The sequence below is a fragment of the Protopterus annectens genome, chromosome 14.part0 (assembly GCF_019279795.1).
Source record: "Protopterus annectens isolate FY-2018-M chromosome 14.part0, PAN1.0, whole genome shotgun sequence".
NCBI classification, from domain to species: Eukaryota; Metazoa; Chordata; order Ceratodontiformes; family Protopteridae; genus Protopterus; species Protopterus annectens.
The window spans coordinates 238287352-238303823 of record NC_056748.1 but is presented as its reverse complement, the minus strand read 5'-3'; the positions used below and the strand labels follow the sequence as shown (position 1 = coordinate 238303823).

The following is a 16472-nucleotide window of genomic DNA, read 5'->3' as shown; positions in this document are numbered from 1 at the left end:
TTCCAAAGTGAAATTTATACTAGGATCGGGCAGCTCGAAAGCTGTTAAGTTTAAAAGTTCAATGGGGACTTGACGAGTGGATGGGAAAATCCATTGCAGTCCCAAATCAGCAGTAGTCTCACAGCATTTATTTTTTGGCTAAGTAAAAATACAGCTAAATAAGAAATCCAATTTCTCAGCTTCTCCCACTGCATAGCTAGGTCTAATTAGTTTTCAGTTGTTAAGTGAAAAAGGATTTTTTTGCTGACTGACATAGCCAAAACTTTTAAAACTGCAAGGAAAAAAACTTTAAATTAAAACAAAATTTGAAATAAAATAAACTGTAATATTATAAGAGCAGAAAAAATTGTGCAAATATCCAACCCTTAAATGAAGAAATCCAACCCAAAATCCAATGCAGTCACACACTAGCAGTAGTCTCACACCACTTGCAGCTAAATATATAGATTAAAGATTATTGATTACTGAGAGAGCATTTGGTTATGTTGACTTTAACACCTCCGTAACTCTACATACTGAAACACTGTTTGCAGGGCCTCTCTTTTTGAAAAGTCACTCCCTACATTCCAAGAGGAAACATTCTACATCTTAATAGCTCCTCTGCTTCCTACATTTACCATCCCGTGATACCCTATTAATTTGCTCGCTCTCCTTCCACTGTATTCTTTATTCCCTATTCTTTCCCATCTGTTAAAACTGGACTGTCCTCACCCAGTTTTAGCTGTACATTATTGCTGTCAGATGACTAGATAATCTTCTCATGTCCCCTTTACCCCTTCAACTTGAGAATACTTTCATTACCATTTGGTGGTCACATTCATGCCCTCTTCTTCCTCTCCCCATTTGTCTCATTCCAGCAGCCACTCCACACCTAATTCTACTAACCTTTGTTTAGTTTTATTCCTTTCCATGCTATTACAATCTTTTGGACTCAGTATCAACCACACTGTTAACCTCCATCTTAAAAATATATATATTTTTCTTTTTTTAGTATAATCATAGGCGGTGAGCAGAAAGATCACCACATCTTGTAGGAGGTCATACAATTTGTTCCATGGTAAATTAATATTTACATAGTCAACTAATATTTCACCACAATTATATGATGTTGAAAAGTTTAGATAGTCAATATTTGCATAAATAAAGCTGCCCCTGAACATTATATTTTTATTGATTTTTGCATCTTAGGGTTTAGTCAGGAAATTCTCCTGCTATACACTGGGGCACAGATAATAACTACAGAAAAAAGTATAGGAACCAGGGGCCAAAAAACACTGGTTGGTGGAGCTTATGGTGTTTTTGGCCCCTGGTACCTATATTTTTTTCTGTAGTTATTATGTTAGGTACCATGAAAATATTTTTTGAGATTTGTCATTGGAGCACAGATATAAACATATAAACCCTGTTAACCTATAAACCCTATTTTGTGTGGCAGAGTCCTATAATGTTGTGATAATACCAATGTCCTTAATTGTTGCTTAAACAATTTCTACTCAAGAGAAACTCTTTCCTTCTTTATTTATTTATGCATGTATGCATTTTTATTTATTTATTTTTTTTTTACAGAAGTTGAAATACCTCCACATATGCTATGATACATGCAATACAAGAAAAAAAGTACCCTAAAATATGTGATATGCATTTTAGATCTTTAAACTATGTTTCAGTAATGGTGTTAACATTCGCATCCCCCAAGAAAAGGAAAGGCTGTAAGCCACTAATTTTATTGTTGACATATCCACCTTTTTTTTTTTGTCTTGGAATTTAAAGGTGACTTAAAATTCACATAAGGATGGAAAACACAGTACTTATATTCCCCAGGGAGTGAAAACTCATCAAAGGTAAAGCACTTTCACTGATCCCACATCTCATTCCAGGTCAACAGGCCCTGAATCCCATGTGTATGACACCATGAGGGATTCATAAAGGTTATACTATGTGTACACCTCGTGTAGCCTTCCTGAATGAACAGACAGCAAAAACACTGTGGTAGGGCTATTCTTGAATTCAGAAAAGTCACCTCAAGGTGTACACATCATGTATACTTGGTGTTATACTTTATGAATCCCCCTTGTATTATTATCCACTGACTAAAGGTCAAAATGTCCATTATTTTAGGTGCCAAATAAGGTGATATGCTTTTCTCATCTTCTATGCTAGGATGTTCAATAATCCTACCATATCCCATAACACTATATACCCAAAAGAGAGAGCTTTCTTTGATTATTCACTACAGTGTGAACACTGATCATGTTGTGGGTATCCTCAGTCTATTATAATGTAGTTGAGATGCTCCTAATGTTGGCCACAGGCAGGCAGGATGCTGTGCAATGCTACTTAGGAAGTCCACCATGCCTGTTTACTTACTATGTAGGCACCTATTACTAAGATGCTTTTTTTGGGATCACCAGGTCACAGTGTCTGCCTATGAACTTTTAAGTCTGGATTGGTTCATTAACACTAGATATTATCTTGCTATGCACTGACTCTGCTATAATGGTACAGCGACCGTGTATTTTTTTTCCTGTGATCAGTGGAAGATGTATGCAATATTTATTTATTTGTAAGAGCTGAGGTTCTGTTTTTTTTTTTTTTTCTTGAATTTATGAGCACTTGAGATAGAACTGTGGATTTTGCATGTGATAGGAGTCTGTGTGTGTGTGTGTGTGTGTGTGTGTGTGTGTGTGTGTGTGTGTGTGTGTGTGTGTGTGTGTGTGTGTGTGTGTGTGTGTAGGGTTGCTACCTTTTCAAATGCCCAAAGTGGGACATATTTGGTACAAACTTCAAATTTTGAAGAGCCAAAACATACCCATGGCCAGTACAGAAGACAGAACTTCACTTTTTTTGCCTGAATAAAAGCTTATTCTTGTAGCATTTTAGTTGCTTATTCTGTTTCTTATAACATTTAGGTCTTTCAGATACAGAATAACTGTTTTATGCAACTATTTCATAAAATATAGGAAATAATTTTGCTCTAAAATCTCAGGATATTTGCCATTTTTACAATTTTTTGCAGGACAGAACTGCTCAAAGAGGGACTGTACCTCGCAAAGTGGGAGAGGTGGTAACCGTGTGTGTGTGTGTGTGTGTGTGTGTGTGTGTGTGTGTGTGTGTGTGTGTGTGTGTGTGTGTGTGTGTGTGTGTGTGTGTGTGTGTGCGCGCACACTGTTTGACCTTAATATGGGGCTGATGATGACAACATCAATACTTTAAGTATATTTATACCTTTCAATCACAGAGGACTTGGCTAAAAGTATTGCATTTTCTGAGAGCACACATGCCTATGGCATCAGATTCTGATCTCCTTTGTTGAATAATACTGCTAAACATTAGGTGCAGAAAATGGCATAAACTTATAGTTTGGGAGGGACATGGGCCAGTGTCAATATAAACTTCTGTGGTTTGGTATTGATAAACAATTCATTAGCAGTACATTGCAGGACATCAGCTTCAGGGGCCATGATTTGTCTTTATTTTCAGGTTTAATTCATCACAGCTGACAGTTTTCAAGGGTGCTTTTTCACTGTTACAATCAGCGTTGCCATGACAAGTAGTCATAGTGCTCATATCTCTTATCCGAGTGCCTGGGATAAAAAAAATCAAAACAAATGCCATGTCTTTGAAGATACAAGAAAATTACCTATATTTCCTTCTTCTGAAAAGCAGTTGTCTTAGAATGAACCATAGCTATCTCATTAGGTGCTGCATAGATCCTCGAACTTGTACCACCCCCTCAACTCAAAGTTGACCAGCAGCAAAAAAAGAAAAATTTCTTTACGTGGAAAACCAAAAAACTCCTCTCCTCTGAATTGTAACGAACAGCCTCCTCTAGGTAAACCTCCACACAATGATTATTTCAGTGCTTCAGATGTGACAGTAAATGCAGTAATGGTGTTCATTTACAAAACCAGCACTACACACACTTCCCCACCATTGGCACATGACAGTCCTACCCCTGACAGTGTGTGTCCATGCTAAGTATCCCCTTCACCCCACCCTAACTAGGATTCTGCAGGAAATAGGTTCATAGGTAGGTACTAGGCTATCGACCCAAGGGCCTACGTGAGCCTAGCCAGCAAGGTTCCACAGCTTACGCCACCCAAGAAAATTATTTTCCTGTGCCACTGTCCAGCAGAGACACAGAAGTGATCCCCGGGGTGTATTTCCTATTTCCCATCCACTCATCAAGATTTTTCTTGAAAAGTGCTAATGAAGAACTTTGCTTGACATAGATGGGTAGCTTGCTCCAGAGTATAGGAAGTCTCTGGGACAGGAATCTATCCCTCCAGCATGTCCTGTTTATTGTGGTGACAATGTTTAGGTCCCTAAAGAAAGTAACTTGGAGGGATTGGGATTTCTTTAGGTGTAGCATGTCCAACAGCTCTGGGTTTGACATAGCTTTATATGTTAGGCAGATATCACCTCGGAGTAGGCGATATGCTACAGAGTAAAGCTGAAGTTTTTTGAGGCGGTCAGTGTAGGGCATTTGTTTGAAGCCAATAATCCTCTTTGTGAGGTACTTCTGTGGCCTTTCCAGCTGCTGCAGATGTCTTGTGAGGTACATTCCAAAAGGGGCATTGTACTCTATAATGGGTCTAATGAGTGACGAGTAGAGGGGAACAATGACCTCTTTTTTCCTGGATGAGAACCCTTTTATGATGAGGTGTGCCACGTAGAAGGACTTCCTGACTACTGTGGCAATGTGACTATCAAAGGAGAGACTACTGTCCACCTGGGTCCCAAGGTCTCTTATCACGCATTCAGTGTTAAGTAGATTTCTGCCAATGTGGTAGTTCATGGGTACAGAGTTTTTACCAAAGGGGATGACACTGCACTTTTTGGCATTGAGCTTGAGGCCATGGCTCTGACACCAGGCATCTGTCTCAGTGAGGCCCTTCTGTAGGATGTCCACATCATTTGGGGACTTGACTATGGCTCCTAGTTTGCAGTCATCTGCGAACTTCATTAGCCAGAGGCCTTCTGTGTTAGCCTGTACTTCAGAGAAGTAGATACCAAACAGGAGAGGTCCCAGGATGGAACCCTGTGGTACTCCACTTGTCACTGCTTTGAGGTCAGATTTGGAGTCTGCAACTTTTACAGTGTGGGTTCTGTCAGTGAGCCAGATGGCAACCCTTCTTGTGACATAGGTATTTATACCTAGTTTAGTGAGTTTAGCTATAATTCCAGAATGGGGGATGGTGTCGAAAGCCTTGGCGAGGTCAAGATAGGCTGTGTGAACCACCTTACCCTCATCCACGGCTTTGGTGACTGCCTCAAAGAAGTCGATCAGGTTCAGGAGGTATGATCTGCCTTTCACAAACCCGAACTGGGTGGGATCCAGAGTTTGGAGGTTACCAATGTCTTTGTTTATGAGTTCCACGATGATATGTTGCATGGCCTCGCAGACCACGCTCGTCAAGCTAATAGGTCGCTAGTTCCCAGGATCAGTGGTGGCTCCCCCTTTGTGGAGAGGAATAAGTGTTGCTGTGCACCATTCAGTGGGCACAATGCCTGATGTGTGGCTATTATTGAACATGGTGCTTAAGTGGGGAGCCAGTTCATTCTGATGTTCGTGTAAAACGCAGCCTGGGATGTTGTCCGGTCTCACGGATGCTGTGTTTTTGGCTTTAGAGAGTGCAGCTTTTACCTGCGTAGTTGTGATTACAGGGACTCTGCATTCTTCCTGTATAGATATGGGCCCTTTAGGGGGTAAGGGGGGGTAAAGTTAACACTGAACCCATCTGCCAGGATGTTGGCAATATCAGTTGGTTCTGTAATTTTCATGCCTTTGTGTTGTAACTCAGAGCAGATCTGGGTGTTGCCATCTAGATTCTTGACATAGCTATAGAATGCTTTGTGGTTGTCCTTGAATTAAGTGGCAATTTTGTTTTCGTAGCTAGCTTTGGAAGATCTTATAAGGGATCTCAGCTTCTCACTGAGGCTGACCAGGGAGCTCCTCCACTCATGGGATTTTACTCTCTTTTGCAACAGTTTCTTCCTTCTGTTGTACAGTTTATTTATGGCAGGGGACCACCAGATTTGCTTCCTTTTTTTGGAGGATAGCGTCTTGGTTCTGTTTTGGATAGCACCATCCATGCACTTGTATAAGTGCTTATAGAGTGCATTTGTATAGGATTCAGCAGTTGTAACTGTATTGTCCATCTGCATGGGTGTCATGAAGTTTACCACTTCTGTCTTAAGAAGCATGAGGTTGGCTTTGGAGAAATTTATTACTGTGGTTTCCTTAATGGAGGTTTGGGGCAGGATGTGGATATCAAGGGTGATAAGCTTATGGTCAGATCGGACCAACGAGGAGTTGACTTCAGGTGTGGAACACCGGTCACTCATGTTGGTAATGAATAGGTCTAGGATATCGTTGCCCCAGGTGGGGGTGTGGATAAGTTGATCTAGGGCATTGGAGTTTATGAATTCCAGAAAGCGTTGAGCTAAGGAGTTGGTACACAAGTAGTTTTCCCAGTTAATGGTGGGGTAGTTGAAGTCGCCCATTATTAGGGTGTCTGGTTGAACCCTAATATTTTCCAGTACATCAAGAAAAGAGGAGTGGGAATCCTGGGGCATGGTGGGGGATCTGTAGCAAGCTACAATTTGGATTGCAGTTTTGCCCAGAGTTAGTTGCACTTGGATAACTTCGGATGCATTATGCTGAGCAACTAGCCTGGAGGTGTGGATATCCTTAATGAATATGGACACACCTCCACCTTTGGTGTTTCGGTCCAGGTTACATGGCCGAAAAGTGTGGCATGAGTTATAGCCTGGTAGTGCAGGGGTGCTCTCTGGAGCCTTGAACAAGGTCTCAATCACTGCACAGATATCGATGTTCTCCATTTTAAGGAGTGTCTCGAGTGAGTGCATTTTGAGATTTAGACTTCTAGCATTGAGTAGCATTACCCTCAGTTTTTGCTTGCCTGTCACTGTTATGGTGGTGAATTTGTTATTTGAACCCTGCCTAAAAAAGTCACTATAGGGACAGCAAGAACCTTAGCCAGTATCCAGAATCCCAGGGGTGACAGGTGCAGGAAAAGGAAAACCATTTAAAGTCTAATTTAGTTTAACAATTTTAATTTTCACCTTAAATAAATATAAATTTCAAGACAACAGCTTACTGTTGCTCATTCTGAGTCAGTCTTCCATGTTAAGCTATTTTTGTTTTGTTTAGCAAGTCACCGTCAGTGTTTTTACAGGTAAAATTTAAAATAAATTTGTTAAATTAATCATTATGAGGAACAGGTCAGTATATACACTAATGCATTTGAACTTTATTTTGCTATTGACAAATAGCCAAGTAAAGGGACATTGGTATGGTTCTCGGGGTCCCAGTCCACTGCCTTGTGCAAGGCCCCATTTCACAATGATCCGAGTCTGGTTCTTATATTTAGATTTGTTGAGGTAACATCAAACACTCATAATACATCCCTAAAATATTAGCTAGAAAACTTTTAAAGTTAAATGATTAATCATGTATTGGTAATTGAAAATAACTAAGAAAAAAAGCCATATCAGGATATCATCATTCACAGTACTAACTGGAATACCATATCACCAAACTTCTCTATCATGTGTCTTTGTCGTCTACCATGATTTGCGATGGTAATGTTTCCAAGCACTGCTAGATCTTGTGTCTTAAAGTATACAATAATGCCTCATGCAGCAGTAGTGACAGCATGCAAATTAAAAAAAAAAATCATAACACACTAGCTGCCTTCCTTTCAACTTATTAAAATAAATGGTTTCACTGTTTGTCAGCAGATACCTGGCAAAAATTCAAAATATTTCAATTAAAATACAATTTCTCATGTTCTCGATCTCTCAGTACATAAAACATTTCTTTTTTTTTTTTTTTTTTGTAGATTTTGTAATAATATGCCTGCGAATGCTTGATTCAGAAAAGTTCGGAAAAGAAGGAATTAATTTCTTTAAAAAACTTGTCTGAGTCTTTGCAACCTTGGAGATAATATATATATATATATATATATATATATATATATATATATATATATATATATATATATATACATGCACATACACACACACACACACACACACACACACACACACACACACACACGTGTATATAGAGAGACATAGACATAGATATATAGATATCTATATATACATATATATATATTGTGTGTGTGTGTGTGTGTGTGTGTGTGTGTGTGTGTGTGTGTGTGTGTGTGTGTGTGTGTGTGTGTTGGAACTCTCCCACATCACAGATTGTTTGGTGCTATTTTGCAATAACGTTTTTGAGTAACATATTAATGTCTTATGTATTTATGGGGTTTATTATGAATAACTTCATGTGACTTAATTGTCACATGATTATTTGACTCCAAAGCATCTAGAATCTTGGGAGGTCACTACTCAAAACAGCAACACTTTCGATATCACAAAGCACAAAAACAATTTTTGTGGAGAGTCCAGAGTAGTAACTATGACATGTCACAAATTTGGAGAAGGAATAGAAAGTGAAAAACTTTAGCAGTCACTTTCTAATTCTTCTCTGAATCTGCATACCATCAAGTTTCCAGTGATGATGTTCTAAGTATCCATTAACTGGCCATTGGCAAACAGAAGATTCCCATTCTTAGATGTTTTCTATTATAATGTCGTACATTTCAACCAAGGGAGGCATGATATTTTATTGTTGAGTCAAAGAAATAACTTCTCATAGTCAGTGATTTTCTTATTCTACGTCTTTTTCTCATTTCTGTCCAGGAAAGATCACGTGTTCCTTTTTATTTGCTTTTCTCTCTCCTTCTCTGTCTTAAAGTTATTGCCTTGGTGATGTTAACTGCATGTCATAGCGATTCATATAGTACAGCTTGACTGCATTTGTCTTATTTTGATTTCTGGGTAATACTGTTTTCGTCACTCCACATTGATTATACTCTAGATATTGATTATGAACTGGAACTGTAGTTTTAAAGAATGAAGTTTCAGATGGGCCCATACATAGTCTGTGAACATGCATAAATAAATTTGTTTGCAATATTCCTGCACTTTTTCACATGCTAGTACTTCTTGTCCAAATGATGCAGCCCTAGGGTGGTCAGAAATTCATGGTGTAGTACCCCGAGTTAAGTGTTACTTCTTGTCACCTATCCTTATGATTGAAAGTTCCACAATATATTAAAAACTGCTGCTTACATAATCTACCATTTTTGCTAATGTTTTTGTAACTGTAATTATATTTTAATGTGTATGATACATAGAAAAAAATTACTTAAAGAAATACAATTTGCAAATAAATAATTTATAAATAAATATGATTTATCAATTGAATATGCTTGCTGATGATAGCAAGATGGTAGTGTGAATTGAAACAAATATTAAGGAGACCATCCTTCAAGATTCACTACATCTCCTTTGAAATAAAAAAAAACCATCTGTCATACTCTTAGTGAAAATAAGGGTAAAGTGATATACTTTGGACAAAAAAATAATATAAAGATTCCATTCATGATAATACATTGTTTTCTGTTTTACCTGTTTGCTTTGTTTTACCAGTCTGTTCAATAGGTAAGCCCAATGTACACAAAAAGAGGATCCAGAAGCACTAGCTAGTTAAGTCACTTGTTGAGTGCAGGCAAATTGAGGTGGCAGGACTCAAATCCTATACCCTCAACACAAGAATCAGTTCAGAGTTTTAGTCCTCTGTACCAACTACTAAACAATATCAATGATGAAGGTCAAGGAACAAAAAAGTACAAGTCATGGTAAATAATACATCAAGCTTTATGTTACAATATAATAATTCAATTGAGAAATCAAATGTAATAACCGTTATTTTAAATATAACACTGGTAATCCTAATAAACCCAGGCTTGACATAAATAGTTCAATTTTAGGCCTCAAATAGAAACAAAGAAAGGGAAATGCTGATGAGACTTCAGAAAAGGATTAAATGAGCGACCAAAATATGGTCTGACAGTCAACACAGAGGATTAAGGCTATTAACTGTTAATGAGTTGCTTCTGGGTCTTATTCCCTCAACCGCTGTTTGCCTACAATGCGACTCTGGGTCAGCCATGAAAATATCTTGTGTCCACTGGACTTGCATCATTAGCAAATAAATAAAATTACAAAAAGTATGGGTGGATCTGTGATGACAGACTCAGTTAAACACAGACTAACAAAAAGGCAGGTGAGATGATAGCACATCAAACATAAAGGTAGCAGGGAAGGTAATGGATCACTTAAAATGAGACTACATAACTGGAATTAGAGGTATCACAAGCTGCAAATAAAATGGGAGCAAATAAACAGAGGACTATATTTTACACAAAGGATTGTCTGCAAATATACTGTACTGATTGAGTACATGATGTTCTTACATGATGTGAGGACATTGAAAGCAAAATGATAAAAGCAAACAGCTAAACACAAACATAAGTGAATGTAACCTGCTACTCCCCTAGATTAGCATGCTATTTTATGGGCTGTGTAATGAGGTAAGTTGTGCAAGCTGCAGGTAATGTATGTATAGGAATCTAGTCAATGCTTTGTCCTTCGTTATTGTTAGAAATGTCTTTAGTTTTTACTGCTGGTGTTAATTTTTTGTTGATTGAAGTTTCTTTAATCCACATTTTATCAGAGAATTGCTGCCTGTACACTTCATTATCTTGAATCTCCATATTTTGCTGTTTCTGTGTTTATACCATGCACACAATTTTAGCCATTGTCCTAAAATGAGGGCTAACCCACACATTTAAACAAACCAGAAACTTACATAAAACAGTCTCTCACATTCACGCACTCAGTGAAAAATAATTACAAATGTAACTTTAACAGAAATCACAAGACTGACAACAAGCGGTGTCATGATATATGACCTTTAATTATCTACTAGATCTACAAGTCAAGTCTGAAATAGTTCATTATGACAACTACCCTGTGCTAATATGGATGACTGCTCTATTCAGAAAACAATATATTTTAAAAGAAAAGGCTATGAATAATGCATTACAAGGTCTATACACTCACTACATGTTTTATTTCTCTCTGTACAATGGGATAATGCAACAAAGCTCCATATTAACATGGACGTAAGGTTTGCAAGACATTTCTTTGCACAGTTTCTGAACCACAGAAATTATATCTACAAAAAGAAAAAGAGAAAAAAACTATTAGAGTTTTCAAATAGCAATTTGCTTCACTTATAGTGAATTGTAATTAAAAAAAATTTATTGAAGAGTTAACAATAACCATAACATTGCAAACAGACATCAAAAGAGCAAGTACCTGATATACACAATCAACAGTCTGGTAACTATTTGCATAATAGTATAATTATTATAGAATATTGAATAATTATGTAATTAGGTACAAGCAAATGTGCATCATATAACAAGCATTAGCATAAGAATATACAGTGTCAGTGGAGCTTCGAAGCTGAAACGCAAACACCAATCACAACCAAAGTGTCACGAAGCTCACAAGACCAGTGTGCCACCCAGCAACAGCCCCTAAGGCAAAGCAAAGTACTTAACACTTTAGTCATAGGTGACTATAGTAAGGGACACTGATGTCCCACTCACTAGGGTGAAAAAGTAGAAAATTACAGTCAGCTGCCTGTCGGCTGCCAGGATCCGCCACATAATGCATGCACTCAAGTCACTTCACAACAAGTACAAATATGACTCTGTCATTGTCCATGTTGGAGTGAATGACTTGAGATGTACCTTCCTGGACTTCATGAAAAGACACATGGAAGAGCTCTCAGATCATGTGGCCCAGGCAGGTATGACCCTAGCCCTGAGTAACATCCTGCCTTCACTCAGAATGATAGCACAGTATAAGGACAAAATGATTGACTTCAGCAATTGGCTAAGCTTCTGGTGTCATTCCAAGGGGATCCAGTATCTGTCTGCCTGGGATGACATGATCAACAGACCACGATGCTTTGCCAGAGATGGTCTGCACCTGTCGTCCTGGGATTCAGATTACTAGCTAAGGCTCTTGCCACCCCTATAGTGCCTTTCTTAGGCAAAGTTCACAGGACAAAACTACCACCATAACAGGTACAAGCATGAAAAATCTGAAGGTAATGCTACTCAGTGCTAGAAGTCTAAACCTCAAAATGCACTCTCTTGAGACAGTCCTAAAAATGGAGAACATCAATATCTGTGCAGTAACTGAGATCTGGTCCAAGGCTCCAGAGAGCACCACTGCAATACCAGGCTACAAGTCTTACCACACTTTTCTGCCACCAAACCAGAACCGAAACACTAAAGGTGGAGGAGTGTCCATATTCACCAGGGATATTCAAAACACCAGGCTAGTTGCCCAACATAATGTGTCTGAAATTCTCCAGGTGCAACTAACACGAGGTAAGACTGCAATCCCAATTGTAGCTTGCTACAGATCCCCCTCCATGCCCCAAGATTCTCACTACACCTTTCTAAACATACTGGAAAATATTAAGATACAACCAAATACCCTAATACTGGGTGATTTCAACTACCCTGCCATTAACTGAAAAAACTACTCATGTACCAACACCTTTGCCCAATGGTTCTTGGAATTCATAAATTCCAGTGCCCTAGATCAACTAATCCTTAGTCCCACCAGGGGCTCCAATATCCTAGACCTAGCCATTACCAACATGGGAAATTGATGCTCCACACCTATGGTCACCCCCTTGTTGGCTAGGTCTGACCATAAGCTAATCACATCCAAAAGGAAGGCCAGCACCCAACTCCTGTGACATGGGCAATGTTATTTTATTTCAAAAAGAGACAGCAAAAAATATAACCGTACACCAACATGGTTGTACCGGTTTCGGCAAAACCTTCCTCAGCAACCAAACATGATGGAACAAATGAAAAAAACTAACATGCTGTCTTGTTACTTATAGATAAATTTATACTGAATGCAAGGTGCGCCCCCTACTGATTATATTGGTAATGCACAAATTACTATACACATTAAAATAAAAATATAATGATATATCCAAACAGATATAATAACGTGAAAAAACCCAATATAGAACTGGATGCTTAAAAGAGGATGCTTCAAAAATGATCATTCAAACCTGGAGGAAAAAGAGACCCTAATTTGTTAATCCACATTTTTTCTTTATAGGTAAACATTTCATGTAAAACATGAGGTTGTTTGTGTCTATCCTTAATATGACCAATGACCATAAAACAAAAAATGCCCGTAGGGTGTTTAGAAATGTGTTTGTACAAAGATCTAGACCCCTTTTTGTTCTTAATGTCACTAAGATGTTCCTCTCTCCTGACCTTAAAAGGATGGGAAGTTTGTCCAACATAAAATGCTCAACAATTGCACTGGGCCAAGTAAATCACCCAAGAAGTACTACAATTGGCAAAGCATAACACATTATAAACCTGTGGACAATTATGTGAGGAGAAGGTCTGACATTTTAACACCCTAAGGCAATAGGTACAATGACCACATGGGTAGCAACCAAATATAGAACCTCCAAATAAATTGGTTTGAGTAGTTGAGCATACGTCCTTATTATGAACCCTCTTATAGTGACTAAAAAGACTACCCAAAGACTGCCCTTTGCGAAATGAATAGTAACACCGATCCCCTATATATTTCTGTAAGACTTCATCTGATTTTAACAGATGTCAATGATTGTGAATGATATTCATAAATCCAAGAGTATTTCTCCCATAAGTTGTTACCAATCTAAGCAAATCTGAATTAACAGAATCCCGAACCTGATAAGACAATAAATCAGTTCTATCTTACTGATTCGCAAAGCGATTGGCCCTTGTGATGTCACCCTCTGAGTAGCCCCTACTTTTAAACCTGGAAATAAGATTCTTTCTGTGATGGTCTTATGTGGAAGTGCTGGAACAAATTATTTTAACACAAAGGAATTGAGACTTGGGGATATTCTTGATGACATGCTGGGGGTGGAAACTGGTCGCATGTAATAAGGTATTGAATTGAGGACATTTTCCAAATATCTCACTCTCAAGAGTGTTAGTATCTGTTCTTTTAACCAAAACATCCAAAAATGTAATTTCAGATCTAGAAAAAGTCAACTTAAATTCAATACCCCATATATTGCCATTCAAATATTCTAAGAATTCCATAAGGAATTCCTCATTAGCTCTCCACACCATCCAACAGTCATCAAGATATCTCCTCCAAATGTCCATTTCATTAATATAAATATTGTGACCAATGTCATAAATCACCTGATCTTCCACATACGCCATAAATAAATCCGCATAAATGGGGGCAAAAGATGCCCTCATAGCGGTGCCCTGAATCTGCCAAAAATATCTGTCCTTGAAATAGAACACATTATGAATCAGGACCTGTTCAGTCATACAAACCAGAAGGGTATTAAAACCAGGCTTATAAATGTTGGCCTTATCCAACCAATATTGCAGGCCAAAAGTCCTGCCCAATGGGGAATGCTAGTATATAAGGAGTTGACATCCCAGGTGCACAGAAGCCAATGGTATTCTAGTTGGGTCTCAGAAATAATAGAAATGAACTGTGTAGTATCCTGAATTCTTGAGCGTATATAAACCAAAAGTGGTTTTAAATACAATGTAAGAAATTCAGAAAGAGGTTCTGTCAAGGAACCACTGCAATACCAGGCTACAAGTCTTACCACACTTTTCGGCCACCAAACCAGGACCAAAACATTAAAGGTGGAGGAGTGTCCATATTCACCAGTGATATTCAAAACACCAGGCTAGTTGCTCAACACAATGTGTCTGAAATTCTCCAGGTGCAACTAACACGAGGTAAGACTGCAATCCAAATTGTAGCTTGCTACAGATCCCCCACCATGCCCCAAGATTCTCACTACACCTTTCTAAACATACTGGAAAATATTAAGATACAACCAGATACCCTAACACTGGGTGATTTCAAATACCCTGCCATTAACTGAGAAAACTACTCATGTACCAACACCTTTGCCCAACGGTTCTTGGAATTCATAAATTCCAATGCCCTAGATCAACTAATCCTTAGTCCCACCAAGGGCTCCAATATCCTAGACCTAGTCATTACCAACATGGGAAATCGATGCTCCACACCTATGGTCACCCCCTTGTTGATCCGGTCTGACCATAAGCTAATCACCTCTGACATCCACATCCCACCCCCACCCCCCAGTAAGGAAACCTCTGTAAAAAACTTCTCTAAAGCCAACTTCATGCTACTCAAGTCAGAAATGACAAACTTCATGACACCGATGCAGACAGGAACTGAAAGTTCGACTGCTGAATCCTACACTAAGGCACTGTACAAGCACATCTACTCGTGAATGAATTGTGCCATCCCCAATAGAACCAAGATGCTCTCCTCCAAAAAAAGGAAGCCAATATGGTGGTCCCTTGCCATAAACAAACTTTACAACAAAGGAAGAAACTTGCAGAAAAGAGGAAAATCCCAGGATGCAAAAAAATTCCTTAGTAGCTTCAGTAAGAAGCAGAGATCCCTCATAAAATCCTCCAGAGCTAGTTATAAAAATAAAATTGCCAAAGATTCCAAAGACAGCCGCAAGGCATTCTATAGCTATGTCAAGATTCTAAATGGCAATGCTCAGACCTGCTCTGAGCTACAACAGAATGACATTAAATATACTGATCCCAAGGATATTGCCAATATCCTGGCAGATCGATTCAGTGCAAACTTCACCCCCCTCTCACCCCCTAAAGGGCCCATCTCAATACCGAAAGATTGCCAAATTCTGGTAATAATGGCCACGCAGGTAAAAAACGCCCTCTCCAAAGCTAAGAATACAGCATCCATGGGATCAGACGACATCCCAGGCTGTGTACTACATGAACTACAAAATGAACTGGCATCTCACCTAAGTGTCATATTTAATCATAGCCTCACTTCAGGCAGTTATCCCAGTCCACAAGGGGGGAATACATCTTGGATCCTGGGAACTCCCTCCCCATCAGTCTGACGAGTCTGCTCTGCAAGGCCATGGAATGTATTATCATGGAACTTATAAACAAAGACATTGGCAACCTTCAAACACTGGACCCCACCCGGTTTGTGTTCGAGAAGGGCTGATCTTGTCTCCTGAACCTGACTGACTTCTTTGAATCAGTCTCCAGAGCCATGGACAAGGGTAAGGTGGTCCACACAGTCTATCTGGATCTCGCCAAGGCCTTTGACACCATCACCCACTCTGGAATAATAGATAAACTTACTAAGCTGATTAATCCCTATATCACTCGATGGGTTGCCAACTGGCTTACTGACAGAACCCACACTGTAAAAGTAGCCAAATCCAAATCCAGCTCCAGACAAGTAACAAGTGGAGTACCTCAGGGTTCAGTCCTGGGACTGCTCTTGTTTGGCATCTACTTCTCAGACATACAGACCAACATGAAGGGAGTGGCTAACAAAGTTTGCAGATGACTGCAAACTGGGAGCCATTATTGAATCCCCACATGATGTGGATATTCTACAAAAGGGCATTACCAGAACAG

The 16472-nt window shown here is 38.9% G+C and overlaps 1 protein-coding gene across 1 annotated transcript in view; it reads right to left on the bottom strand.

Annotated features, from left to right (window-relative positions):
- Nucleotides 1–10849: 10849 nt before the first annotated feature.
- LOC122788927 (pancreatic lipase-related protein 2-like) overlaps nucleotides 10850–16472 on the bottom strand; it is a 264799-nt gene continuing 259176 nt past the window's right edge. Inside the window, exon 13 of the mRNA XM_044055961.1 lies at nucleotides 10850–11119. Within this exon, the coding sequence (XP_043911896.1) occupies nucleotides 11056–11119 (64 nt within the window). The 3' untranslated portion in view covers nucleotides 10850–11055. The remainder of the gene's footprint in view (nucleotides 11120–16472) is intronic.